General features: G+C 37.4%; 1 protein-coding gene across 1 annotated transcript in view; it reads left to right on the forward strand.

The window, feature by feature from the left end:
* ITGA11 (integrin subunit alpha 11) overlaps positions 1–27844 on the forward strand; it is a 183423-nt gene that overhangs the window by 78062 nt on the left and 77517 nt on the right. The window contains 1 exon segment of the mRNA XM_074294708.1: positions 13508–13608. Coding sequence (XP_074150809.1) covers positions 13508–13608 — 101 coding nt within the window.

A 27844-nucleotide genomic window follows, 5' to 3' on the forward strand; every position in this document is an offset into this window, starting at 1 on the left:
TACCGATGAGACAGTGTGACATAGTGGAAAGAATGTTAGACTTAAAGTCAGGAATATGGGTTCAAATGCCAGAGATTATGGGACATTAGGCAAATCAGCAAGCATCTCTGAACCTTGGTTTTCTCATCTGGAAACTGGTAAAAATAATAACAATATGTGACATAATTATTCTATAGGGTTGTTTGGGAGGGTCAGATGAAATGATATATGCGGAGTATTTGGTAGAACTTAAAGAAAGCTACAAATGTCAATGGTTATTATTATCTTCCTTATTCTTTTCATCATATATTTAAATGAGTTCAGACAGAAGCAGTCTGAGAACAGATTGTTTTCTTATTTTGGATTTGATGTTCAACATCCTGTTTCATAAGTATGTAAAATAATTGATTTCTGTAATTGAATACAAGTATTGGAATGTAAATGAATCTTCTGTAGGTTCCATCTTTAGAACAATTCTAGTAGAAACAAATTGGTGGGAGTGATGGATACCTCATCCTATCCCCATCTGGTTTTGATTTCTTCTGCTAAGTCTTAATATTTTGAGAAATCTTCATTCCACATAGTTTGGAGGTTATGAGTATTCAGGATGGCAACACCTAATTAAAATGTGATTCTTAAACTTATGTGGATCAAAATGATATCCAGGCAATTTAAGGCAACAGTTTTGGGTGTTATAATGTTGCAGTTTCAGTACAGTTGGTTTGTTGAATTCTTAAAAGTATTTTAGGACCTATATTTGTGAACTGGGCATTTGCCATCTGTTCATTTTTTAACAGATAGCTAGATTTTTGTGTATAAATCTGGCTACTAAGACTATATAGTGTCTTAATAGATGCTAAATTTCTGCAAACTAAATTCCTGCAATCTTTGCTCTGCAAAATGTATATAGATAGACCACTGCTCTGGTCCTGAATCTCTATCATTAGACCCTAAATTTCTGTTAAAATAAAACAAAACACCTCTAGCCATTTGTTGATAATGTTTGTTGAGTTCAGGTATTACTCACAAAGGGCCTTTTAATTCCACTCAGATCTATTTCATAGCCTCCATTCACACATAAGCTAATTTTGGTTGCATTTGACAAATCCAGAGCCACATAATTTTTGTCAGTCATTACTATTGCTCAGTGAAGTAATGTCTGATTTTTCAAAAATTATTATTGATATTATTACTACCCTGTCAAATCCAGACTGAAATGGTATAGTTCAGAAGAGGGCGAGTATCTACATTCAGTTAAGCCATTTAAATACAGCCATTCCTTTCTCCTGCTGTTCAGTTTTCTGGACAGCCAACTCCCTCCTTTTTCAACATACCTAATCCATTCCCCAGCTACTCTACAACCGATGCAGTTTTCCAGGCATGGACGCTCCCATCTCATCTGGCTTGCTGTGCTCAGCATTTTGCCCATTCCCATCTTGAATGTATTAACTGCTGTACTCAAACACACACTGGAGGAGATTACATTTTCCATGGGGCAAAAGAAAATAGAATCTCACAAAAAGAATAGTTTCTCTTTTGTTCCCCTCTGAGTTCTCAGCTTCTGAAATGAGATTTGATATATGTTTCCCCTCCCTTCTGGCCCCTACCCCAATTTATTCCTGAAGAAATAAGATTTTGGATAGAAAAACAGACCTATAGAATAGACTCTTAGGGTTTGTTTGAGTAACGGGAACCAAGTGGAATGACAAGTACCAGGGACTGAGAATGAAGGAGAAGTTAAGATGAGGCAAGAAGATCATATTTAAAAACCCAAGCATTAAATAGCAATGGTCTAAAATATTCCCAGATTAGAGTGTAAGGGGATGAGAAAAAGTGGAATGGGACCAAAATGGTTTCTCCCTACATATATACACCTTAATCTGATCATATTCCTCCTATACAAAATATACCAGAAAGTCCATTAGCTTTATATTCCAAGTACTCAAGTTCAAATTCTGACTCTGCTATTTAGTACCTCAGTATACTCATCTGTAAAATGAGAAATATTGATCTATAACAGGGGTTCTTAACTTTTTTCATGAATCATGCAACTCTTTGATACCCTGAAGAAGTGTATGAACCCTTTTTCAAATAAGGTTTTTAAATGCATAAAATAAAATATATAGGATTACAAAAACAATTATATTGTAATACAAGTACCAAATTAAAAACAAAACAAAACAAGTTCATGGTCTACAGATTCGGAACTCCTGATCTAAATTTTATTTACAATCCCTTCTAGCTCAAAGCTAATTTTCTTGAAATATCATCAGTCAACTGGAGCTTGGGTAGAGAAAGGAGAGAAAAAAGAGAAGAGGAGATGAGGACTCATGAAAAGGAGGAAGTATAAGAAAAGGAATTGGTTACTTTAGCTTCTAAATGCTCTGATCTGCCATCAAGGGTAAAAAAACCCAGAGGTGCTGGAAAAGGTATTCCCTCTCCTATCTGCTAAATTCCACCAAATCCAGGAAGATGCTTCTGCTTTCACATCTTCAAAATACCAGTAGCATTCTTGGTGACATTTTTTTAGGAACCGAGGTGGTAGAAATTATAAATGAGGTATGATAGTTCTTATGCTTTACCTTCTTCCTGCTATAAGGGAGAAATGAAATTAATAAATGACATAGCACAACAGGAAATTTCAGAGACTTGAATATATAACATGAGCAAAGCCAGTGGGAAGTTTTTAGAAGAAGGGCAGCAGAGGATTAAACCAAATCCCACTCATTCTTCAATCTGAACTCTGGTCCCAATCTCCTACATGAAGTCTTCCACACTCACCTACCCCTTCTCTAAATTTCTCTTGTATGTTTTGAATATACTTATTATAAACACTATAAATATGCATGTGTGTATGTATATACACATAATATTATGTGTCATATTATTTGTTCTTCACTAAACTCCCACTAATGCAGAGATCAGTCAGTCAGCTACTAGGATCAGTTATTAAATATATGTCAGGCATTGTGCTAAATATTGGGGACGTAGAGAAAGACAAAATACAGTCTCTGTACTCAAGGAGCTCACTATATAATGAGTGGAAGAACATAAAACATAGAGGCTGGCTCTGAATTATCTTTTTAAAATGTAATGTTTTTCCCAATTGCCTGTTAAAAGAATTTTTATATAGTTTTTAAAGTTTTGAGTTCCAAAGTCTATGCCTTCTTCCCTCCCTTCCAACAGTACTCAATCCAATATAGTTTATACATATGCAATTATGTAAAATATTTTCATATTAATAATTTTATATAAGAAGACTCAAATAAAAACAAAAATAATCAAAGGAAGAAAATGAAAAATAGCATGCTTCAATCTGTATTCACTTTCTATTGCTTCTTTCTCTGTATTGCTGAGAATAGCTGAGTCATTCACAGTTGATCATTATACAGTATTATTGTAATTATGTAAATGTTTTCTTGATTCTGCTTATGTCATTTTGTATCAATTCATGGAGTCTTTCCAGGTTTTTCTGAAATCATCCTTCTTTTCATTTTTTTAGCACAGTTTTCCATCATAATCATATACCAAAGGTTGTTTGGCCATTGAATTGAATTGAAGGGCATCCATTCTATTTCCAATTCTTATTGGCTCTGGATTCTCAAAAGCTGTTCTCTAAAAGGTCCTACCAAAGAGGAAAGATTTCTTCTATGGATCTAGTGATAGAATGCTTATCTTTCTCATCCAAGGACAAACCTAACAAAGGTTAGAAAGGCTCATCATAGGATGAGTCATCTTGGCCACAAAAACTCATAAAACCATCTAGTAAGTCATGGAAAGAGCTGTAATCTGCATTGGTGAAGAGAGAAACCACATGAATGTAGGTAAAAATCCCTTAAGTATTGAAGTTTCTTTCTAGCTGTGTGGTCTTCTCCTCCTCTATAAAATGAAGGGGCTATCCAAGATAGCCTCTAAGGTCCCTTCTACCTCTCCTTCCACTGGCTTTCTGATGTGTTTTATATGTCATAGACAGGCAAAACCCGGGGTCATATGGCCATTAAATGTCTAAGGCCAGATTTGACTTCAGGGAGACTTCAGGACTTCCTGACTCTAGGTCTAGTGCTCTGTGCACTATGGCACCACATAGCAATGGGGTCCCTTATATTGAAAAATACCAGTCCTCTCATCCCTCTCAAAAATAAACACATTTCTGCTGACAAGTTTCCAAACAAACTTGTTCAACTCTGCTTCTCAGACCACAAAGAACCATTCTTCTACCTTCCCTTATTTGCCCTTTTTCCTTTTTCAAAGCTCTTTACATTAAACTCAAAGACCTAGAGAAATGAGAACTGCTACAGTTTTCATTATTGGAAGTAACATTGTCGTAAGTAACATAGAAACATATTTAGAAGTAACATAGAAAGGCAACAAGACCTATGTTCAAGCTCTGCCCCTGAGACCCCTGAGCTGTGAGTTCCTGAGCATGTTACTTAACTTCTCAAAGCTCTAGACTTTGTTTAATCTAAGCATGGCAATTTACCATAATGCCTGTTAAATTTCTGATGTGTTTTATATGTCATAGACAGTCCCATCAAATTTGCATGTAACACATACCTGGAAGGGGTAGTAACAGGTAGGAGTTCAGAGTCATCTCTTGAGAGTCTGGAATTTTAGGCAAAACTGGGATGAATACTGGAAGACTTTAAAGGGGACAGAGTCTGGGACAAAGCCTTGGGGCATACCAATAGAGATCATCCTTTGAATTAGCATCTATCCCTTAATCCACACTCTTTTAATCCCATTGTTCATTTAGCCCAGGAAATTCCAGATTATATTTGTTCTTCTTGTTCACAAGGGTGCATAAGACTCGCATCACCACATCCTTATATATGCAAGATATCTTCACATACATTATATATTTTTGTTCCTACCCTATCATGGAAATGGAAAAATGATGATGCATACTGTCTGTCTCCTAAAAAAGAATTGATACTAACTGGACACATTCTAAAGCATGCTATTTTTTCATTTTCTTCCTCCTTCCCTCCCTCCCTCCCTCTCTCCCTTCCTTCCTTCCTTCCTTCCTTCCTTCCTTCCTTCCTTCCTTCCTTCCTTCCTTCCTTCCTTCCTTCCTTCCTTCCTTCCTTCCTTCCTTCCTTCCTTCCTTCCTTCCTTCCTTCCTTCTATCCTTCCTTCCTTCTTTCCTTCCTCCCTTCTATCCTTCCTTCCTTTCTTTCTTTTATTTGAGTTTTCTTGTACAAAATGACTAATATGAAAATGTTTTACATAGTCACTTATAGGTGAATATTTTTGTCCCCTTTTACATGTGAGGGAAATTAGGATGCTAAATTACCCTGGCCCAGGTCACAGAGCCAGGCTACGACTGGAGACCCAGGTCTCTTGATTCCTCCTTCATGGTTATTTCCTATACTATCCTATAGGGTGATATTCTGACCAAGAAGGAATAGACTCAGTGATGGTGGACCACTAGCAGAATTAGGAGTATGAGAGTCGTTGCAGTATAGAAGGAAAAGCACTGTAACCAGGAGACCTGGATTCTGTATTTATTTTCCATTTGACCTTCAGTAATTCTTCAAAGCAATAAATTCTTCATCTGTAAATGGAGGATTGAACTAGATCAAGGCCCCTTACCAGATTTTATAAGTCTATGTTTCTATTTATTGGATAACCTAAAACAGCTGGGCTGCTGGGCATTGTTGTTCCAGCTCCTAGAAATGGACATGGAAACCAACAAAAATGGCTCATTTCCTTACAGCATGGGCCAAGAGATGAGCTAGGGCAAAGACCTTCAAGAGAACACATAGATTTTATCTCCTGAACACTGACACCATCTTGTGCTGCCACCTTGTATTCTTCTCCACCTTGTTGTTCTTCTGCAAGGGGAAACTAGACAGAATTAGCCATCTATTATTTCATAAATGCAAGTGGCTGCAATTAATCATCACCTCTCAATTCTGAAAACAGAAAGACTCCAAAACCTACTTTTCCCCATCCCAACTTGCACAAAATTTACATATTTCACCTTCCAACATGGAAAGACCTTAATCTTTCCTCCAATTAGAAATAAGATTACTAATAAATAAATAAGACTATTAATAAAATTAATGTTACGTTCTGATTTTGTGCTTGTAATTAATTGATTTTATTTGATTAATTGTTTTTAATACATTCTTTGATAATTAAAATCTGTCTCTCTCTGTATTCAGAATCTTTGAACTTACTAGGGAGTCCACTGACCCATTTATTATGTTTGTCTTGCTAATAAATAGTATTGATTGGATTGTTTCCTCAGTATTAATTAACTCCATACTGTGCTACTGGGCACTGTTATCCCCACTTCTAGAAATGGAGATGCAAACCAAGCAAAAATGCTTTTATATCTGTATTTCATAGACTAAGGAGACATTCAATTGTGTAGGTTGGAGAACCTCCTCTCAAAAAAAAAAAAAAAAAAAAAAAAAAAAGAAAAAGAAAACAGTATAAAATTTTTAGCAATAGTCCCTTAAGAAAGAGATTCTTAACCTGGAGGACCATGAACTTGGCTATGCTTTCTTTTTAATATTTTGATAATGATGTCATTATAATTTGTTTCCTTTGTAATTTTACAATTTTATTTTATGCACTTAAAAATAATATTCTAAAAGGGGTTCATAAGCTTTACCTGACTAACAAAGGTCCATGAAATAAAAAAAATTAAAATTAAAAACCATTCCAGCCCTAGAATTGAGGCCAGAACTTGCCACCAGCCTCCAAAGCATGTGAGGATCAAATCAAATCCACCACCATTTATTTATTGAGTTCTTATTTTGAGACTGGTCTTATGCTAGAGACTGTAAGGAATATCATCAGAGTCTAAAATATAGCTCCTACCCTCAAAAATAGTCTAATCACACAAGCAAGATACAATGGTGGCTCTGAATGGAGTTACAAATATGATATAAAAAACTATAGAGAGCAAGGTAGTTCAATAAGAATGTATAATGGTCAAAGACCAAAGTTCAAACAATGCCTCAGATAAACTTCTTAGGCAAGTTATTTATTTCCTTTCACTTATAGTTTCTTCATCTGTAAAATGGGGTACTTACTTCAGCGGTTGTTATGAGCATCAAATGAGATATTTGGAATCCATATAAATACATATAATACATAATGATATATATAAAAAACATTTTTCAAACCATAAAGCATTGTATAACACACACACACACACACACACACACACACACACACACACACACACACACCATTATGTATGTGTCAGGCACTGTGTGGAGCCTTTACAAATATTACCTCCCTTGGACCTCTCCACAACCCTAAGTATTATTATTATCTCCATTTTACATTTGAGGAAATTAAGGTTTCCTAACTCTAGACCCAGAATTCTATTGACTATACCAACTACTTGCCTCATAAGCATATGTATATATGTATATATGTGTGCATACCCATATAAGTATATATGAGAAAATATTCGTATTTACAAGTATAGGAAGGATTGCATTGTTGTTGTTGTTAAAAGCAACATTACTCACTGGGGGGGCTTTGGAGTAGAGAATGGTGTCATCTGGAAGGGCACTTTTAAGACTCCAAACAGCACCTTCTGTGTTACAGAAGTTTCCTTTTGTGTCTACATTGAACCAGATGGTTACCTACCAGCCATCCCCATACCTTCCTTCTCCACTCAGACCATCACCTCTATCTTCTTCCTCCAGAACCCTGGACTCTGTCCCTGGATCCATCTTAGTTTAGACTGGTGAGATTTCCCCTCCTCTTTCCAGAACCTAGGACTCTACCATATTTCTTGCTAAATCCCTTTTAAGTGTTGACTCCCCCGTTACAATATAAGCTTGAAGGTAGGACTGTCTTGCTTACCTTCATTTACAGTTCCATTTACCACAGGACCTGGCAAGTGGTCATAGTTTAAATGCTGAGGTCTCTTCCAACTCTGGAACCTGTGGTTCTGCAATGGTACAAGCTACTGTCATCCAGAATTTCTGAATGGAACAAAGCCAAGGCAATATTAGAATAGCTCATGATGGAACATCAGTAGACTTGGTGTAGTTGGGAAATGTTTGGAATAGGGTGTTAAGGGCCTAAACTTGGGCCCGAAAGCCAGGGAAAAGGTTTGGGGTTAGGAGAGATGCTAAGGCACAGCAAAGGTGAGGTCTGGGGAATGGTCTGGACTATGCAGCTAGGACTGAGGGCAACCTGGCTGACACAGAGGGAGCATGGTGGACAATACAATTGGATGAGCAGAGTGGAGCCAGCTGATGGAGATTCTCTGGGCTGCCCTGGTGAGGCTAGACAACAAGGCCTCTTCTATCAGTCAGAGATGACTGAAATGATGCAACAACATTGCAACAATGGAATGTTCAGGAAGGACTAGAAACTCTAAGCAATCTGCATCCAAATTCAGAAGTTTAGGCGCTATTGTGGGGAAAGAAAGGGAATAAGAATTTATTAAGTACTTACTATATGCCATTTACTGAGTGCTAAGGAGTGCTTTACAAACATTATCATTTTTTTTAACTGAGGTAATGGGGTTAAGTGACTTGCCCAGGGTCACATAGCTAGGAAGTATTAAGTGTCTGAGGTCAGATTTGAATCCTCCTTACTTCAAGGCTGGTACTCTATCCACTGCACTGTCTAGTTACCCCGATATTATTGCATTTTATCCTCATAACAACCCCGGAAGGTAGAGACTGTTATTAACCCCATTTTACAGTTGAGGAAACTGAGGTAGACAGAAGGTGGGTGACTTGCCTAGGGTCACACAACCAAAAGTGACTAAGGCTGTAGTTTTCCTGATTCCAGGTCTAGGATTTCTCCCCTGTATTACCTAGCTACATACAAAGAACTTAGAACCCATGTCTGGAAGGAAGACCACTGTGTTCATTGCTCTGTCTCCTTTAGACGAGCAGCCTCCAGTGGCAGTGATTTTCTCCCCTGAGCTCTCTGCTGAATAAAAGCATCTTTCTCCTCCTCTCCATCCCCAGTGACAGTGATCCCTCCCCCTCTCTCCATTCTCCCCACAGCAGACATGTCAGGAGCCCAGATTCCATGACTCACCCCAGCCAATGGAAATTTCTTGCCATCTACTGCGACCTTTGGTTTGCCGTCTGGTGTCCATGCCAGAAGGTATAGGATATCCTGTCTGCCAAGCAAGAATGACGATGACTGAAGGAAGGCTGAGGTTACCAGGGAGGGAAGAACTGAGCAAGTCAGTGGCTCTGTGACATGTTTCCTGAGCTTTAGCAGTTGTGTATCACCACAAAGCTGACTTGATAGGTAAATCTCAAGCCCGTGGGCATCTCTACATTGCTGGGGAGTGGAGAAGGTTGGCCACCAGGACCAGTTGTGGCTGTGAGAGATCAGGGGCAATCTGTAAGGGCCATGGAGCTGGTAGGCAAGAAATGAATTTGGTTCTAGGTCTGAATTTACCTCTGGGTGACTTTGGGCAAGTTGCTTAACTTAACTTAGAAAGGAATATGAGCCCCTTAAGGGCAGGGAATGTCTCATTTTTGTCTCTGCCATCTGTTCTTTGAACAGAAGCCAGTGGGTATAATGACATTTGGTCCTAAAATCAGAAGACCTCAATTCGAATCACTACTCTCACTTTGTATGTGCGACTTTGGACTCAGTCTCTTTGTAGCGTGAGGAGGCTATGCTTTGTGATCTCTGAGAAGTCTGAGAAAACTACCCTCATAGGAGGGAGCAAGGCTGTAAAGGGCTTTAAATGCGGGGCAGAGGACCTGACATTTGATCCTAGGCGCTGAGAGGGAGCCACGGTGGTTTGTGGGGTAGGGGACTGGCACTGACAGACTTTCACTTAAGGACAATCTCCTTGGCAGACAGGTATCCCAGTGGGAGGATAGCTGGGTTCTAGTCTAACCTCAGATCCAGATGTACTAGCAAACTTTGGGGAAGCCATTGATTGTCACTAAAGCACCTGTAATTTTCCAAAGCTCTTTTCCTTCCATTTGGTCATCACAGCGACTTTGTGAGGTATATAGGGTATGAGTGATTCTCATTTTTCTAAGGATAGAGAGGTGAGGTGATTTTCTCTGGCTTATAGGGAACAGAACTAGGGAAAAAAACAGCTTAGATCTGACTTCAGGGACCAGCATCCTTTGTATCATACCAATCTGGGCTTCCTGGTCTTTTCTATGCTATGCTCTAGTCCCCCTCTATAAAATGGGAAGTACACAGGAACTTTACTAGCAATAGGTTATTAGGTTATGGAGGCAAAGAGATGACTAGAGTACTGGACTTTGAGTCAAAAATGATCTGAATTCAAATCCTGACTCAGATACTTCTTTATCTATGTGATCCCGGGCATATCATTTAACCTCTCTGTCTCAGTTTCAACATCTGTAAAAAGGGGATGATAATAACAGCACCCACCTCACAAGGTTGATGAAAGAACTTAACATAAAGCATTTTTGCAAACTTTGAAGTATTATTTATGTAAATGCTAGCTATTATTTTTATTGTTGATGTTAATCAATCAATAAGCATTTATTAAGCACCTACTATGTGCCAGGCTAGATGGTACAGTAGATACAGCATTGAGCCTGGAAGTAGGAAGACTCATCTTCCTAAGTTCAAATGTGGCCTCAAACACTTAGTAGCTGTGTGACCTTGGGCAAGTCACCTAACTCTGCCTCAGTTTCTTCATCTGCAGAATGAGCTGGAGAAGAAAATGGCAAACCACTCCAGTATCTTTGTTAAGAATACACCAACTGAATTCACAAAGAGTCAGACACAACTGAAAATGACTGAACAACAAAATGTGCCAGGTTATTGTTGTTATTATCAAGGTTTATCTTGTTTCTCCATCCCAACCCCCCCATTGACTGTTTTTAAAAGTAGGCGTCCTAATTAGCCACTTAATAAGATTGTTTGGCCAGTAGGTCAATAAATATTTGTTAAATACTTATTATGTACCAGGCATTGTGCTTCAATCTTAGGAGAGAAATACAAAAGTGAAATTCAATCTCTGGCCTCAAAAGAGTTAACAGTCTAATGAAGGAAGATAACACACAAAAATAAGCTGGAAGGTGGGGGACAGGTACTGTGAAAGTATAATGGATAAGTCCAGAGGAGTACAGCCTGACAGGAAATAGAATTTGGAAAAAGAGGTCTTACATTTAAACCTCTCTGCATCTCAATTTATTCATTTGTGAAATAAAAGGGTTGGACTCGATGATGCAAGGGTCCTTCCAGCTCCCAAATCTATGCTCCTATAATCCTAAAAATTAGAGCTAGGCAGTCCATGAATACCGAACTACATTTATTTTGTTTTATTTTTATTTAGAAAAAAATGAGAGAGGCCTTGATAGTACAAACAATTGTAAGTAGTCAAAAGTCACCATCGTCTAGACAAATAGATTTTATGGATCCAATTAATTCTACTGCTCAAAAATAGGCACAGTTAATAGGTGGCTATATTTAGATCCCCTTCATTATCTGGCTGCCCCAGGGAGAACTTATCCCATTTATTTCATAAGCTCTTAATTCCAAACAGATCTTTTGTCTATTGCCATTGTGGATTCTAGACGGGAGTTGGGGGAAAGGGTTGAGAATTGCCATTAATACCAGAAGCCACTTTGGCTCTTAGGGACTTGACTTGAGCCAAGGAAGGGCAACACCATCTTCCCAGTCCCTCAGATCCCAATCCAGGTATCATTCTCAATTCCTCACTATTTCTCACCCCCACCCCCATATCCAAGCTGTTGCCAAGGCCTGTGACCATTATAACATCCAATACACATCCCTCTCTCCTCTGATACTGCCATCATTCTAGTGCAGCCTTCATCATCTCACTTGGTCTCCTGAAATAGTGTGCTAGGGGTCTTCCTGCCTCCAGTCCCTCCACTTTCTAACCTATGCTTCAATCAACCACCAAAGCAATTTTCCTAAAGTATAAATACAACCATATCACTTATACTCAATAAATTCCATAGGCTCCTTATTGTCTTCAGAATCAAAAATAAAATTTTCTCTTTGGGGACAGCAAGGTGGCTCAGTAGATAGAACACCATCCCTAAAGTCAGGAGGACCTGAATTCAAAACTGATCTCAGAAACTTAACACTTCCTAGCTGTGATCCTGGGCAAGTCACTAAACCCTAATTGCCTCAGGAAAAAAAATCTTCTCTTTGGTAGTCAAAACCCTTCATAACTTAGCCCCCTTTTATCTTTCCAGCCTTCTTACTCCCTACCATATGCTCTCTGTCAAATGAGACTGGCTTCCTTGGCTATTTCTCAAACACGATATTTCATCTCTCAGCTCAAAGTTTCACTTCTGGCTGTTCCCCATGCCTGGAATGCTCTCTCTCCTCATCACCTCCTCTTCCTCCTGGATTTCCTAACTTCCTTTAAGTTGAAGTTAAAATCCTGTCCTCTATAGGAAGCTTTCTCCAATATTTCTTACTTCCAAAGCCTTTCTTCTTTTAATTATCTTCTTTTTATATTGCATAGAGTTTGTACATATTTATTTGCTCATTAGATCATGAGTTTTTTGAGGGCAGGAATGCCTTTTGCTGTGTTTTTCTTTTAAGTTGTTGAGGGTTTTGGAGTTTGGGGATTTTTTTGTATCCTCAGCACTTAGCACATAGTATCTATAAAATGAATGTTTATTGAGCAATTGGCTGGCTCTATTTATTGGGGCATTAGATAACAACCTGTTGAAAATAAAATGGATACATAGAAGGAAGAAGGAAGAAGGCAACCAAAGTAGTCCAAGATTCTCCCCCAGAGGGGTGCTGAATGGAGAAAGGTGAATGAATACCCAAGACATTTCACTCAATCAATATGGGAAAATGTGAGACTGTCAGAGCTGGAAGAAAAATAAAGAAACTGTGCTCCAGAGGTGACTTCCAAGGTCACATAACCAATCAGTAGCAAATCCAAGACTAGAACCCACATTTTCACTCTATACTGCCTGCCAGAGCCTACTGGAAATGCAATTCTCTGAATTTAGAGAGAAAGAAAATGTGCAGTTTCTCTCTCCCCCTTTCTTCTAATCATTGTTTCCACCAGAAGACAGTGCGTTGTGCCATATCATGTTGTGTTGTATGTAAATGACCCAAGAACAGACAGATCTAATTTCCCTGAAAATACACACATGAGTATCTGACTAAGCTCAGAGACAAAGGGCAAAGTGTTTGGCAGCTTCTGCCTTCCATACCAGTGCCAAACCCAGATTTCTCTGAAGATGACTGATGCTCTGGCCCCAGATCGCTGAACTGCCACTCTCTTCTGCCTGAAGTGAAGACAGGGACTTAAGAGACAATGAAAGCCACCAAGAAGGGCTCCACACCCTGAGAGTAGTCTGTCAGTAGCTTCATTTTTAACAATTTATCTCTGTCATGGATCTCAGTTTGGCCTGTTTGACTATTATGGGTACATAGAACCAGACTACAAAGTCTGCAGTACATTCTTCCTTTAGGATGCTTCCTGACCCTATGTTATCATCTTTCTCCCCAATCCCTGCTTCTGGTATAAATGCTCTCTGAATCTTCTTCCAGCACTGAAATCTCACACTTCTTTTCTCTCTCTTCCTAGGTTGGTGGTGGGAGCTCCATTTGAAACCAATGGTCACCAGAAGACTGGGGATGTTTACAAGTGTCCAGTGGTACAAGGAAATTGTTCCAAACTGAACCTAGGTAACATTATTCATAGAATCTGGTAGGAAATGGGCTCTTCTTTCTAAAGTAGCATGATACAGTGGTTACGATTCTGGGCTTGGAGATAGGGAGGTTCTAGATTCAAATACCACTTTGGGCACTTACTAGCTATACAACCCTGGGCAAAAATTGTTTTTATTGACTATGCTTTGGGGCACTCTTTTTTTAATTCAGCCATATAATAACTGATATTTACAATCTTTTCAAATTTGCAAAGCAGGTCACCTCCTTTAACTCATTTAAAACCTACAACCACCCAGTGAGGTAGATACTATTGTTATCTTCATTACATGGATAAAGAAACAGATTTAGAGAGGATGAATGATTTGCTGAGTCATATGTTGTTGTTTGTCCTTCATTTCTGAAGAGGACTAATGACATCGTAGAGTGATGTCTTCACTCATGTGTGAATTGGATATAACTAAGGCAGAATTGCATAAAATCAACAGCCTCACTCTTTCCTCCAGAGTCACCCTCCTGTGGCAGGACCAAAATCAAGATGACTGGCAGTGATTTAGGATGTAGTGGATGACTTTAGCACCATTGATATCTGACTAAATTCTAAGTGCTCCCCAGTGCCTGTTTCAGCTGCCTTCATGGATTTTAGAACAAATTATTCTCATCTACCCATTCTACCAGAGGAAATCTTTTTGTTTCTCAATATAAACTTCACCATCTTGTCCCCATCATAAACCAGTTCAACTCTACACTATTTTTTACTCTATAGTCTACAAACTAAATGACTCGGTAACTAAGTATGGCTTTTACATTTTTATTTTAAAATGTAAGAACCATTCTTAGCTTAGCCTTACAAAAACAACTGGTAACTTGAGTGGTAGTTTACTGATCCCTCTTCTAGTGCATCATCCCTTTATCCTCCTCTTGATTCATCCTTGCCTAGCTTCAGCCCTGGTTTAATCTCACCATCCACTTGGAGCCTTTGTTCATATTCATGGTCAGCTTAATGAAGCTGAAGGAGATGACCTGTTACCAATGTGGGAGTTATTTCTGAATCACCCTGTCTGTGTATAGTCAGAACAAAGACTAGAATCAGCACCAAATTTAAATAAAGTTAAAAAAAGAATGTTGTGTAATCAAAAAGCTCCAAGATGACCTATTTAAATAAACTAGAAGATGGATCAAGAAACAGAAATTAACAAATGCTATCACTGTTTCCTACCAGAGTTTAACAAATTATAAAATATACCAACTAGGTGGCCAAAATAGCCTAGAAATTGTCTCAAAAAGCAAATTGTTTGCTGAACAGAAATATATATATAGCAACCAAGGACAAAAAAAAGCTTAGAGTGTAAAAACTCATTTGTAAAATATTAAGGAACAAGAGAATGGAAGACTATGAGCAATTTCAGCTTATAAAACAATGAACAGTGAAAAGAAAAAGGTTGCACAAGATTTGGTCTGAGATACTGTGACTGACCTTGATGACTTCAAGAGCAATTAATTAATTAATTAATTAATCTGAAGAACAACAAATATATGATAAATGGAAAAGGACTATGAAGGTTTTCTATCAATGCCAGTGAAATTATGACTGGACATTAATGTTATATTCCTCAGTAAGCTGCATCTAGAAGTGGGCATAGCACTTTAAGACAAGTAAAGTAACTAAGAAAACACAGTGAATGTTCATTTGGAAATGTACATAATTTTAAGGATGCTAAGTTATCATTCCCCAAGGTATCAGAAAAGAAAAGAGATACCAAGGGAATAGAAAAAATAAATCCTGGATGTTTCTATTACCAAGAAGATGAGCAAGAAGAGATCAGTAAATAACAACTTCTATATGCCTACTTTCTCATCTCTACAAAATCTTTAAGAGAAAAATTTACATACATATTGAGGCTTTCCTAAGGGGAAAAATATGAGAAGACAAAAGGCAGGCTTTTACAAATGATATTCTGTGTCAGACCACATCTTTATAGTCTATAGTCAACTAAAAAATGTAGAGAATACAAGTCCCCCTTTTTTTATTGTTTCTTTGCAATAAAAAAGCATTGATTTGGTAAGCATAGAATGGAATCTTAAAGACTTTTCTCTGACAAGATGTTTCCCATACATATATCAAGCTCTCACAAAATTTTGTGATTAATGCAATAAAGAATATTTTATTTTTATATTAGTTTTTAAATTTTTGAGTTTTAGTTTCTCTCTCTTATTCCCACCCATTTCATAAAAGTCAAGTTGTGAAAGAAAACAGAGATCTCCTACCCTAATGAAAATAAAAACTCTCAAGAAAAGTTAAATTAAAAAGAAGGAAAAAGTTGAAGAGAGAATGCTTCAATCTGCATTCAGCCACAATCAGTTCAGAGAAGACTTTATTAATGGACTTTTGATTATTAATAACAAAGAATGCATATGATAGGAAGGCAAATGCTACACAAAGGTGTTTGCAATTGTTATGGAAGACTATCTACAGTAAAGTCCAAATGGAAGGAGGATTACCTTTTGATCAAGTTATTTGATTAATGATGAATTTCAGGGGATACGGAAACTTGGATGGGAAAATACATCTTTATATTTTAATGTGTTTAAACATTTTAAAGGAGCAGGTACATGGCAAAGTGCATAGAGTGCAGGACTTGCAGTCAAGAAGACTCATCTCTGCGAGTTTAAATACAGTCTCAAATACTTTTTCACTGAGCAAGACATGTGACTGATGCCTCAATTCTTCATCTATAAAATGAATTGGAGAAAGAAATGGAAAACCACTCCTATATCTTTGCCAGAAATATCCCAAATGAGGCCCAAAGAGTTGAACACAACTGAACATATACACACACACACATAGACATTTAAAAACATCATTCTGAAGAATTCATAATGGGAAAAGATTAAGAACCTTTAATCTAGATTAAGTCCTCCAGATATTCTCTTTTGTAGGTAGCATCATGTTGATTATATCAAAGAAAACATTACAGAGCAACCTAAATGAGATCCAGAAGTCACACACACACACACACACACACACACACACACACACACACACACACACACACACACACACACACTTTAGCCTCTCTATCCACACAGGACAGAAAACAACCTCTAGAGAATGAAGAATGCCATTTTGTCCAGACTGATATGCAATTGGTTGGATGACCCACAGTGTTCACCTATCAGCATATATATCTTAGAAAAGCTACCACAAGTGAACAATAAAGTGGGCCCAAAATAAAATAGAAGACAATAGCCATCTTGATTTCATTTGATCTCAAGTTTCTTCATGAAACAAAATCTCATCTTTTTAACATAAACATTCTGCTAATGTCATTTAGCTACAATTGGCAAAGAGAAAAAATTTCCAAAGAGAAAAAAAAATTAGGTCTTTCAAAAGGCAAGGGAGATGCACGATAGAGATGAATAGACTATAGCATGCTATGAATGATAATTGCTTGTACAAAGTGATATAAAAGATATAATTAAAAAGATATATAATCAGAAAAGGAAATGGGCTGGTCACATAGTAACGAGTGTTAAAAGAGGGACAGTCTATCACTCTAGGGATAGGAAATGTAGAAGAGGTCTCATCACTGTGGTGATCCCTACAGAGGATTTATGGGATGAAATGGAGAAGATACCATAGGAATGAAAGCAGCATAGCGTGGTGTGAAGAGCACTAACTCTAAAATCAGAAATCTGGGTTCAAATTCTATACTTACGATGACTACTTGTGAACCCTTAGGTAAAACATACAATTACCCCTCCATCTGTAAAATGAGAGGGTTAGACTAGATGGATTCTGAGGTCCCTTTCAGCTTTAGATCTATGAAGGATGAGAAGGCAGTGGGCATTTGGGGAGAGTGAATGATGTCACACATTAGTGCATGGAAGTACTTTATTAACTCTTAGGGGAGATAGTGCAGTCACAGAAAGATGTTGATTTAGCTGATAAGATGTCTTTTCATCATAGTGCATAGTGCATAGTCCTAGGAAACTACTCTGGTTTCAAAACAATTATAAAGACAGTGCCAGCCATACCTTCCAACTGTGCCCTACCTCTCTGACGGTAGGTACAGAAGAGAAGAATGAGCAGGGGAAGCCTTCTAAGTATTAAAAAGATAAGCAGATGGATGAAAGGCTATCATCAAAGCTAAACTCTAAGAATACACAGATCCCAGTTAAGAAACCAAATCACCAGCTGTCTTAGTCACATGATGATGTTTTATCCAGATGTCAATGGCAGCAGTTGTTCCAACTCCACAGGTTAGAAATGCAAAAGTCAGTATCCCCTTTGTCCCTTCATCCCCCTTTGTCCCCCTCATCTCTCCCTCTGTCTGTCTCTACTTGTCTATCTGTCTGTCTCTGCCTGCCTGTTTGTCTTTCCCCTTATAAAAATAGACGAAAGAAGATACCACATCATTTGGGTTTAGATTTTCTTTTCTTTTTTGTTGTTGCCTTAATTGGAGTGAAATTTCACCTTCCCCAATCTTGAAATCAGACAGACCTCATTTCCAGGACTACCAATCAATTCAGAGCTAAAAAGAAATTATCATTTAATCCAGCCCTTTCATTTCATATATGAAGAAACTGAGATCTAAGAAGAAAATGACTTGTCCAACCAAGATCATAGGGAAATTTCTGGTTTGCTACTCTCAGTCCCCCTTTTATAAATCTAGATTAATACTTCCTATATTGTGCTGACTTCCAAAAGAATCCTATTTTCCTGAGCTTCCTTCAATAGTTGAGGGACAAAGGAGGCTCTTACTGTCATCTGGAAAGTTAACAATAATATTTTATCACTTGCTAAATACTTAAAAAGATGTGATCAAATAGCCAGAATTATTCACCAGAACTTCACTATTCTCCATAAGTTAAGAGATGATAAATCTCCATAGCACAAATTGAAATCTCAAAATATTCTCAAGAATTCAGCAAATAAACTAGAGCATTATCACAACTATTTGACTGGAATAACTTTGATCCACAAAATTAAAAAGCACATTAAATAGCTATTGTAATGTGGAATAACCTTCATATTATATAGAATGAAAAGCTTTCAAATTATAGATACCCAGAATAAGAAATTGAAACTAGTAATAGGAAGAAATACATACCATCCTTATTGTCCTGTTCACTACTTCAGTTGTCCCTATGAATTAGTAGAACTTCCATTTTAGCATTTTCAATGTATTAAACAAATATGTGTACATCTATATTTATCAATCAGGATAATAATTCACTGAAAACTAATCATACAGGAATAGCAGCAAGATAGCAATTTATCAGAGGCAGCTAGGTGGCGTAGTGGATAGAGCACCAGCCCTGAATTCAGGAGCACCCGAGTTCAAATCTGGTCTCAGACACTTAACATTTCTTAGCTGTGTGACCCTGGACAAGTCACTTAACCCCAGCCTCAGGAAAAAAACATAGAGCGAATTTGAGTATCACTGAGCACAGAGATGAGAAAATTGAATTAACAATAATCTATGTGATAAACATAGAAAATATAGACACTTTTTAGCTGTATGACAGCAAGTCAGTGAACCTGTTTGCCTTAGTTTCCTCATCTTAAAATGAACTGGAGAAGGAAATAGCAAAGTATCCCAATATCTCTGCCAAGAAAAACCCAAATGGAATCACAAAAAATCAGACATGACTGAAATGACTGGACATAGATGAAGAAACTGAGACAGAAAATAACTAAGTGACTTTCCCAGAGTCACACAGCCAGGAAGTGTTGAAGGCAAAATTTATATGCAGATCTTCCTGATTACAGGTTCAGCAATCTATCCACAATACCTCCTGGCTTCTTAAAATCTAGATTCCCTTAAGAAACAATTGAAAGCAAAAGCCAATAAGTCAAGGCTATGTAAGGTAACATCAATGCAAAGAACAAGATAAACAATTCGATATGAGTCAAAAACTTTACTACAGAAATTTGAGAATCAAAGTAATCAGAGAGACAAGAGACAGAGAGGGAGAAGAAAAGGGAGGTATATGGAGGAGAGAGAAGAGGGGAGAGACAAAGAAGAGAGAAAGATACAAAGAGAGTAAGGAGAAGAGAGAAAAGGAAAAAGAGGAAAGGGAAAGAAAAGAAGATGAGAGGGAAAAAGAAGAGAGGAGAGAGAGACAGAGACAGAGAGAGAAAAAAAGAGACAGAAAGACACAGAGAGAAATCCCAATGAAAGATAATGTGGAAATTGTTTGGTCATCTATATGATCATAAGAAACTAAGCACAATGAAAATACAAAAAACCCAGAACAGTTATGATGAATTACAAAACAGTTGTATCAAGGGCCATGGCTGAGATTCTAGCTTTTCAGCAAAACTAGAAAGTAGTGAAGTGAGATAGGAGCCATAATCACTGGTTCAAACACTTCACAGTAGTGCATGAATTACTAGCAAAGCACTCTACTGGATTTCCCTCAGAAGCCTGCCTGACCCCATCTTTCTTAACTGAAGGCATCACTTATTTTCTCTTTAAAGATCAAGAATCCTTCCACATACAGGTCAACTGCAAGTTTATCTACTGTATATAAATATAGTTTGTTCATATGTTGCAAATATAAAAAATAGGCTCTAGTTTAGTAAAAACACTTAGAGTCTTTGATATCCTCATGGAATACTATTCTTTAAAACATGCCAGCAAAACAATGATAACAAGAACAAGTGATATAAAATGTACCATTATTTCTCATGGAAGCAATTTAAACCCATTATAGTTTTGTCAGGACCCTTGCCCTTATGTTTTCGACTCCTTCTGGAGGAGCTTTTGGACCTTTTTTCAAAGTAATGCTAAAAATATGTAAGATTAATAAGAAGATAAACTATATTAAAAAACAACAAAATATTTCTTAAATTCACACACTTCTGGGTTAAGTATCATTGGTCTAAGCTTAACTATTTGATTGTGTCTTTTAAACAGAAACAAGTATGAATTACAGGTTAAAAAGAGAGTCAAGCCATAAAATCATGTTATTCATTTTATATATATGGCAATATCAGGCTATCTTATCTGATTTTGTTTAATTAAAAAGCATATCAAAGCCCTCTTTCCTCTCATGGAATCTTTTACCAAGGATAGTTAAATGTTACTTGTACTAGATAAATGTGAAATGTCTTATGTATTCCAAAGAAATATAAAGACTGATGGCTTTGAGCATGAATCTAGCCATCCAATTAAAGCAATAAACAAAGACAATATTCAAAAATACATTTGTCTCCTCCAGGCAAAACACATCAATCATAAAGACATGAAAGAGAAGGTTATAGCTGAATATGTTAAGAAACTTACTGGCATCCTAAAATCAGATCTAAATGGGAAGATCTGTTAACACCTACCCAATACCCACCTCAACTTTGCCTTTTGGAATATTTAAGTGAAATACAACAGATTTGGAAAGTATTCTAACCAAAATCTGTACAATATTAATAAATAGGCCTATCATTCTAAAGAATCAATAGAAAATAGAGGAAAAATTAACAATTTATCATCAAAAAAAGTAAATGAATCAGAGTATTTTTTAAAGTATAAAACCTACAGAAATTGTTAACAGGCATTATTTTACCAATAGGGTATAAAAGTTGAATACAGGTACACATCACTGGATTTGTCAAATATAACTGAAAATTGTTCACTTCCAAATAGAGCCACAATCCAAGAATGGAATCAAAAGACTCTTAGCCACTGGTATCCATATGAACTCAGCCAACAATATCCTGACAAAAAAATTGACTGAAAATTGGCTGAATCATGTAAATTTGTTGATGGAAATGAAAAAGCTTATCGATAACCATTCAGGACCAGATCATTGTCACTAGAAATTACAGAAGTATTAGCCTTAAGAAATTTGGACTTCCCAATTCTTCTTGTGCAGCAAAATAACTGTATGGATATGTATACATATATTATATTTAACATATATTTTAATATATTTTTAACATGTATTGGTCTACCTGCCATCTGAGGCAGGGGATGGGGGGAAAGAGGGGAAAAACTGGAACAAAAGGTTTGGCAATTGTCAATGCTGAAAAAAATTACCCATGCATATATCTTGTAAATAAAAAAACTATATAAAAATTTTAAAATATATATATATATGTAAAAAAATAAAAATAACTTTTCTGCCGAGTAACTAGAAAAAAAAAGAAATTTGGACTTCATAATCAATTATGAAACAAAATGGTAGAAACTACGTAACCCATCATGCTAAAAATTTAACACCAACTCAATATCTAATAGTGGAGTAACTAGGTGGTATGGTGGATAGAGTATAAAGCCTGGAATCTGGAAGATTCATCTTCCTGAGTATAAGTCTGGTCTCAGACACTTCCTAGCTGTGTGACCCTGGGCAGGTTGCTTAACCTTGCTTGCCTCAGTTTCCTCATCTGCAAAAATGAACTGCAGAAGAAAATGGTAAACTAGTATCTTTGCCAAAAAAACTCCAAATAGGGTCACTATGACTTGGACAGGATTGAAACAACTGTATTACAACTATATAACAAAGCATGACCTGGTAGGTAGATAGCTTCCTATCTTTCAAAGATTTATGTACAACAAATCCGCACAGTCCAAATATAGACCTCAAAACATCCTAAAAAATGGAATTCATAAAATGGATTGAAATTGGAGATTTATCACAAATCTGACTCTTGTTCACGTAATACTGACCCCATAAAAATAATATTTTTGATAGATTATGCTATACCAAATATTCCTAATTTCCAACTGCAATGGAAAGAAAGTTTTTAAAATACAGAAACCTGACAGAAGAGATAAAAATCATTTGGGAACACCATAAGATGTATACTAATATCATTCCCATTGTCCAATCTGCTACTGGGGTTGTGTTTGTTGAAGACCTTAGCTTAAAAAGGCCAAGGTCTCCCATCACTTCCAGAGCCATCTCCAGTCGTCCTGATCTATATCTGGCCATTGGTCCCAAATGGCTCTAGAGGGAAAATTGAGGCAGGTGATCTTGCACAGCCCTCCCTCACTTAAATCGAATTCATTTGCATATCATAGCATCACATCCCTGACATTATGATACTCTTCAATAATGAAGGACAATTGTGTGACCCTGGGCAAGTCACGTAAGCCCAATTGCCTCAGCAAAAAACAAACAAACAAACAAAAAAGAATGAAGGACAAACAACAACTGAGGATGTTCACAGTGAGCTTATAGAATATTTACATCTTAATAGTTTTATTCAAGTAACAAAAAAGCTGTTATTTTATTCACCTATGCAACAGCAATATAAAAGAAAATAGCAGAATAACAAGTTGGCCGAACTGTTTCCATCTGAACCCCATTAAAAACAGGAAATAATATTAACTGACATTTATATAGCACTTCCAAGTTTACAAAATGCCTTATATACATTATCCCCTTTGATTCTCATAGCAACCATAAGAGGTTAGTGCTAAATTCCCATTCAAAGAAGCTAAGTGATTTGCCCAGAATCACACAACTAATAAGTGTCTGAACTTCTGTCTTTCTAATTCCCAGTTCAGCATTCTCTGCATGATATTTGAGGTTGTTATCCTTTCCCTAAATGGCTAGAGACACCAAGAGAGCAAGAGCATGAAGCCAGGAGATGAGGAAATTAACAATCAAAAAGTTCACAATATTCAAGTTTCCTCCTTCCCAAGGGGGAAAAATGAATAGCAGCCAGTGGCAATTGCAATCCATATAAAATTCAACCCCATAGTGGAAAAATGAAGGGAGGGAAGCCCAAGTTATGGATTTTCTAAGATCTTTCCAGATAGCAAACTTCACTCCATGTGCTCCTAGTACTTGGAATTCTCTTTCTTCTCCCATGACTTTTGGCAGGGAGCAAAGATCTATAGCTAGGGCCAGCTTTACGTTCAGGCAGAATTAGCAGCCTCTGATTTAAATGTAACTAGACAGGACAAGACCGCAAGCAAACTTTATCTTACTGATGATTAATTTTTCACATCAATTTGTTCCCCCTTATCTGTCAGAGAACCTTTAGGAGTGATATAACAGAATTTCATCTAAAATGCAAATGCAGACTGACAAGGCTGTTTGGTTATTTATACTTTAGTGTAAATTAAGCTAAAAGACTGATTATCTTTTTTAAAAATTTCACTGAGATGCATGCTTAAGGAGCTTGGTGACGGATGAAAAGTGTAAAGGAGAGAAAAATTTGAAATATAACTATTCTTATTCCCTGAATTTCAAGCCTTATCTCATTCATGGATGTCAAGAGGAAATGAGCAATCAATCATTCAACAAGTGCTTGTGCTCAGTATATAATCCAAAAATGAGATAGTGCCTGCCCTCAAGAAGTTTACATTCTATTGGGGTGGGAGGATTCTCAGAAGGTATAAATCAAGAGCCATAGTGTTTTGTTTTGTTTTTTCTGTTCCTGCAACATGAATTCATTAATGATTAGTCCTCAGTGGTACAGCATGTACCCAGACTCTCAAGCAGTTCAGAAGCACAACCAAGGAAACACTCAAAGAAAATAGCATCACTAGGCCCCAAAGAAACAAAACAAAACAAAAAATGTGAGAGTATCCAACTTTCAAAGTCGTGCTGTTCCACTAAAATTCTATTCGTCTCCTTCCCTCTTTTTACACATACTATATGGGTCTGCAAGCACAAGGTATGAGGACTGACTAGTTTCTAACTCCCGCAGTATTCTCCTTTCTTATATGTGCTGACTTTAGGTAGGCCTAGCATGGGAGAAAAATATCAATAATCCCAACTGTTTGAGGCTATTATCCAAAGCTTTTGCCTCCAAATCCAAAGACCTTCCTCACTGAGCTGGCAATGGAGCACTGAGGAAGGAAGATAGATGTTAATAGAAACTTTTAGATATAAGAAGGTCGCTGATTTCCATTAGCCTGGTTCTCTGCCCATCTTCTTTTCAGCCTCCTTTGCTGGACATTCATTTATGTTATGCCAGCTAACTAGGGATGTTCCCCAAGATGGTCTGGGACCTCATATTCTTTTCCCTTTATCCTATTTCATTTGGTGATTTCATAGCTCCCATTGTTTCAATTATTATCTCAATATTAATGATTCCTAGATCTATATATTCAGCCCTAGTCTCTCTCCTGAGCTCCAGTCTTACATCGCCAACTACTATAGTAATGGATATCTCTAAAGCATCTCAAACTCATCCTGTTCGAAACAAAAGTCATTGCCTTTCTCCCAAAGTCTTCTCCTCTTCCAAAACTATTAATATCAGAAACTAAATTCTTAGTTTCCCAAGTTTGCAACTTCAGTGTCATCCTCAACTCCTCACTTATATTCACCCCAAATATCCAATCTGCTGTTAAATCTTATCATTTCTACCATCATCCAACTCCCACAGCCACCATGATACAGAGCCCTTAACGGCCTACTCCTGGACTATTGAAGCAGCTGCTAACTCTTCTCTCTCCCTCATCCATCCTCCATTCAACTGACAAAATGATTTTCCTAAAGTGCAGATCTGACCATATGACCCACTTATTCAATAAACTCATGTGGCTCACAATTATCAAATATGAAATACTGCTCAACATCTTAAGTTCTTTGCGACTTGCCCCTTTCTTATCTTTTTAGTGTTCTTTACTCCCTTCCACATACTGTACATCCTTCACATTCAGGTACACTGCTCTACTTGCTGTTCCTTGAATACAACATCCCATCTCTCAAATTCATACTTGTGGACTGGTTTTTCTCCATATCTAGAATGCTATCCCTTCTAATCCCCATCTCTTAACTTTCCTGTCTTTCTTCAAGACTCATCTCAAATGCTCGCTTCTGCTGGAGGCCTTTCCTCTTCCCTTCTCCTCTGAGATTTGCATCCAAGTTCTCTGAGGGTAAGAACAGTGTATTGTGCTTTATTTTTATACCCAGCACTTAGCCTTGTGCCTGGCAAATAGTAGACACTAAATAAATTATTGTTGGCTCACTTACACCCTCCCTCTCTATCACATTGCCTGGCATTATGACATTATAATTTTATTCCTCTTTGTTGAAGCTTTAATTGTTATTAAAATGAAAATATCTCTAGAACATGACTTCTTTTTTATCTGTTTTATTGATTTTTAACATTTTTTAAAGTTCCATATTTTTCCTCCTTTCACCCCACCTATTGAGAAAACAAGCAATATAAAACCTGATATACATGTGAAGTCAGGCAAAAATATTTTCATATTAGCCATGTTGTAAAAAGAAAAGAAAAAAACAATAAAAATAAGGAAAACAAAGAAAAATATATACTTCAATCTACTCTCAGAATCCATCAGTTTGTCTTTGGAAGTAGATAGCATTTTTCATCATGAGTCATTTGGATTATCATGGATCACTGCATTAACCAGAGTAACTAAGGCTTTTGCAGTTAATGATTATTACAATATTGCTTGTATCATGTACAACGTTCTTCTGATTCTGCTCACTTCACTTTGCATCATGCCATATAAGTCTACATAGTTTCTGAAATCATCCCCTTCATCATTTCTTAGAACACAATCCTATTCAGTACATTCACACATGATAACTTGTTTGGCTTTTCCCTAATTGATGGACATCCCCTCAATTTCCAGTTTTGTCAGCACAAAAAGTGCTGCTATAAGTATTTTTGAACATATAGGTCCTTTTCCTTTTTTTGATCTCATTGGGATACAAATCTAATAAGGTACTGCTGGGACAAAAAGAATGCAGTTTTATAGCCTTTTGGGCATAATTGAATTAATTTATGACCTTTTTGTGTCAGGGACACTTTTGGCAATCTAATTAAGTACATTTTCCCCTTCTCAGAATAATATTTTCAAATTCATAAAAACAAAGGAAATAAATTATAGTGAAAATAAAACATAATTTTCTCCATCCAAGTTAATGGAGCCTTTGAAATTTATGCATGGGCCCTTTCCATAAACCCCCAAGTTAAAACTCCTGCAATGCAAGAACAGATAGATAACTGAATGGTTCATCAAGTACTTACTCTGTACCAGGAACTGTGTTAAGTGCTGGGGATACAAATATGAGTGAGTCCCTGCCTTCAAAAAGTTACTTCTAATGAGAGAAGACAAAACATATGTGGGCACTGGAAGGGAGGACAGCAGTGATGCAGATGAGTGGCTTAGAAATCTAGGTCTGGTCAAAATAAGATAAAGAGGGGCAGCTAGGTGGTGTAGTGGATAGAGCACTAGCCCTGAATTCAGGAGGACCCGAGTTCAAATCTGGTCTCAGCCACTTAACACTTCCTAGCTGTGTGACCCTGATTGCCTCAGCAAAAAAAAAAAGATAAGATAAGATAAGATAAACACACTTACAGATTCAAATATCCTGGTCAGAGTCCAAGGTTCCATTAAGGGTTTGGGAAGGGAAGGGGAAGACAGAGATGGTGGCCAGAGTGGAGGAGGAATGTGTGCACCTACATGGATAGCACCTTACACTACCATAAGCTTATACCACATGAGCATGAATGAATTTGTCAGCTCATCTCCTGAGACTAAGAGCAATGACTTGCAGGATGAAACAGCAGGTAATTAGGTTTTGATGGGGAGGAGGAGAGACAAAGAGCATTGCCTTTGGTGAAACTATGGACACCACAGCATATAGAGACTTCGGCATTTTTAGGGAGCATCATGAAAGCCCAGGCTGAATGGAAAGGGCGGGGAGCATTTCTGAAAGGATCCAAAGATGGACCCTGAAGAGGCATTCCATTGACTTTACATCTGTATTGAGCACTGGCCCTGATCCCAGACAAGCCATTTCCTAGGTTCCCTTTAGAGTAAAGACCCCCCCCCCAACCCAACAGCCTTCTCAGAAGCCAAAAAACTATTAAGCAAAAACTTGCCCTCTGCCAGGCTGCTGTGGACCCAAGTCCCCTATGACATCTAGTCTATTTACAGAAACAAGCCCATAAAATTAACAGTCCCTAGTCAGGGAGCTCAGTAGCAGAAGCTTTGAAAGTCTGGGCGCAGAACCAATCTGGGCAAAATTGTAAAGTTGGCAGTGTTTGTCTACAAAGCCTCCACCCCCATGCATAGTGCATTTTCTATGCCCCAAAAGGTTTCCATTGCCTCCACTCACACACTTTCTATCCCTCTCCTACATATTCTACCTCTCGGGTATCAGTCATGAGCACTTTGATAGGGGTGGATTGTTTGATACTATACTTCCTCGCCTCAGGATATTGTCTTGGGAACTTGATTTCTGATTAACAAATGACAATTTATACAATTTTTTTATGGGACTCAGTGAAGGCATTTGGCAGAAGAGGAAGGGG

The sequence above is a fragment of the Sminthopsis crassicaudata genome, chromosome 2 (assembly GCF_048593235.1).
Source record: "Sminthopsis crassicaudata isolate SCR6 chromosome 2, ASM4859323v1, whole genome shotgun sequence".
Lineage (NCBI taxonomy): Eukaryota > Metazoa > Chordata > Mammalia > Dasyuromorphia > Dasyuridae > Sminthopsis > Sminthopsis crassicaudata.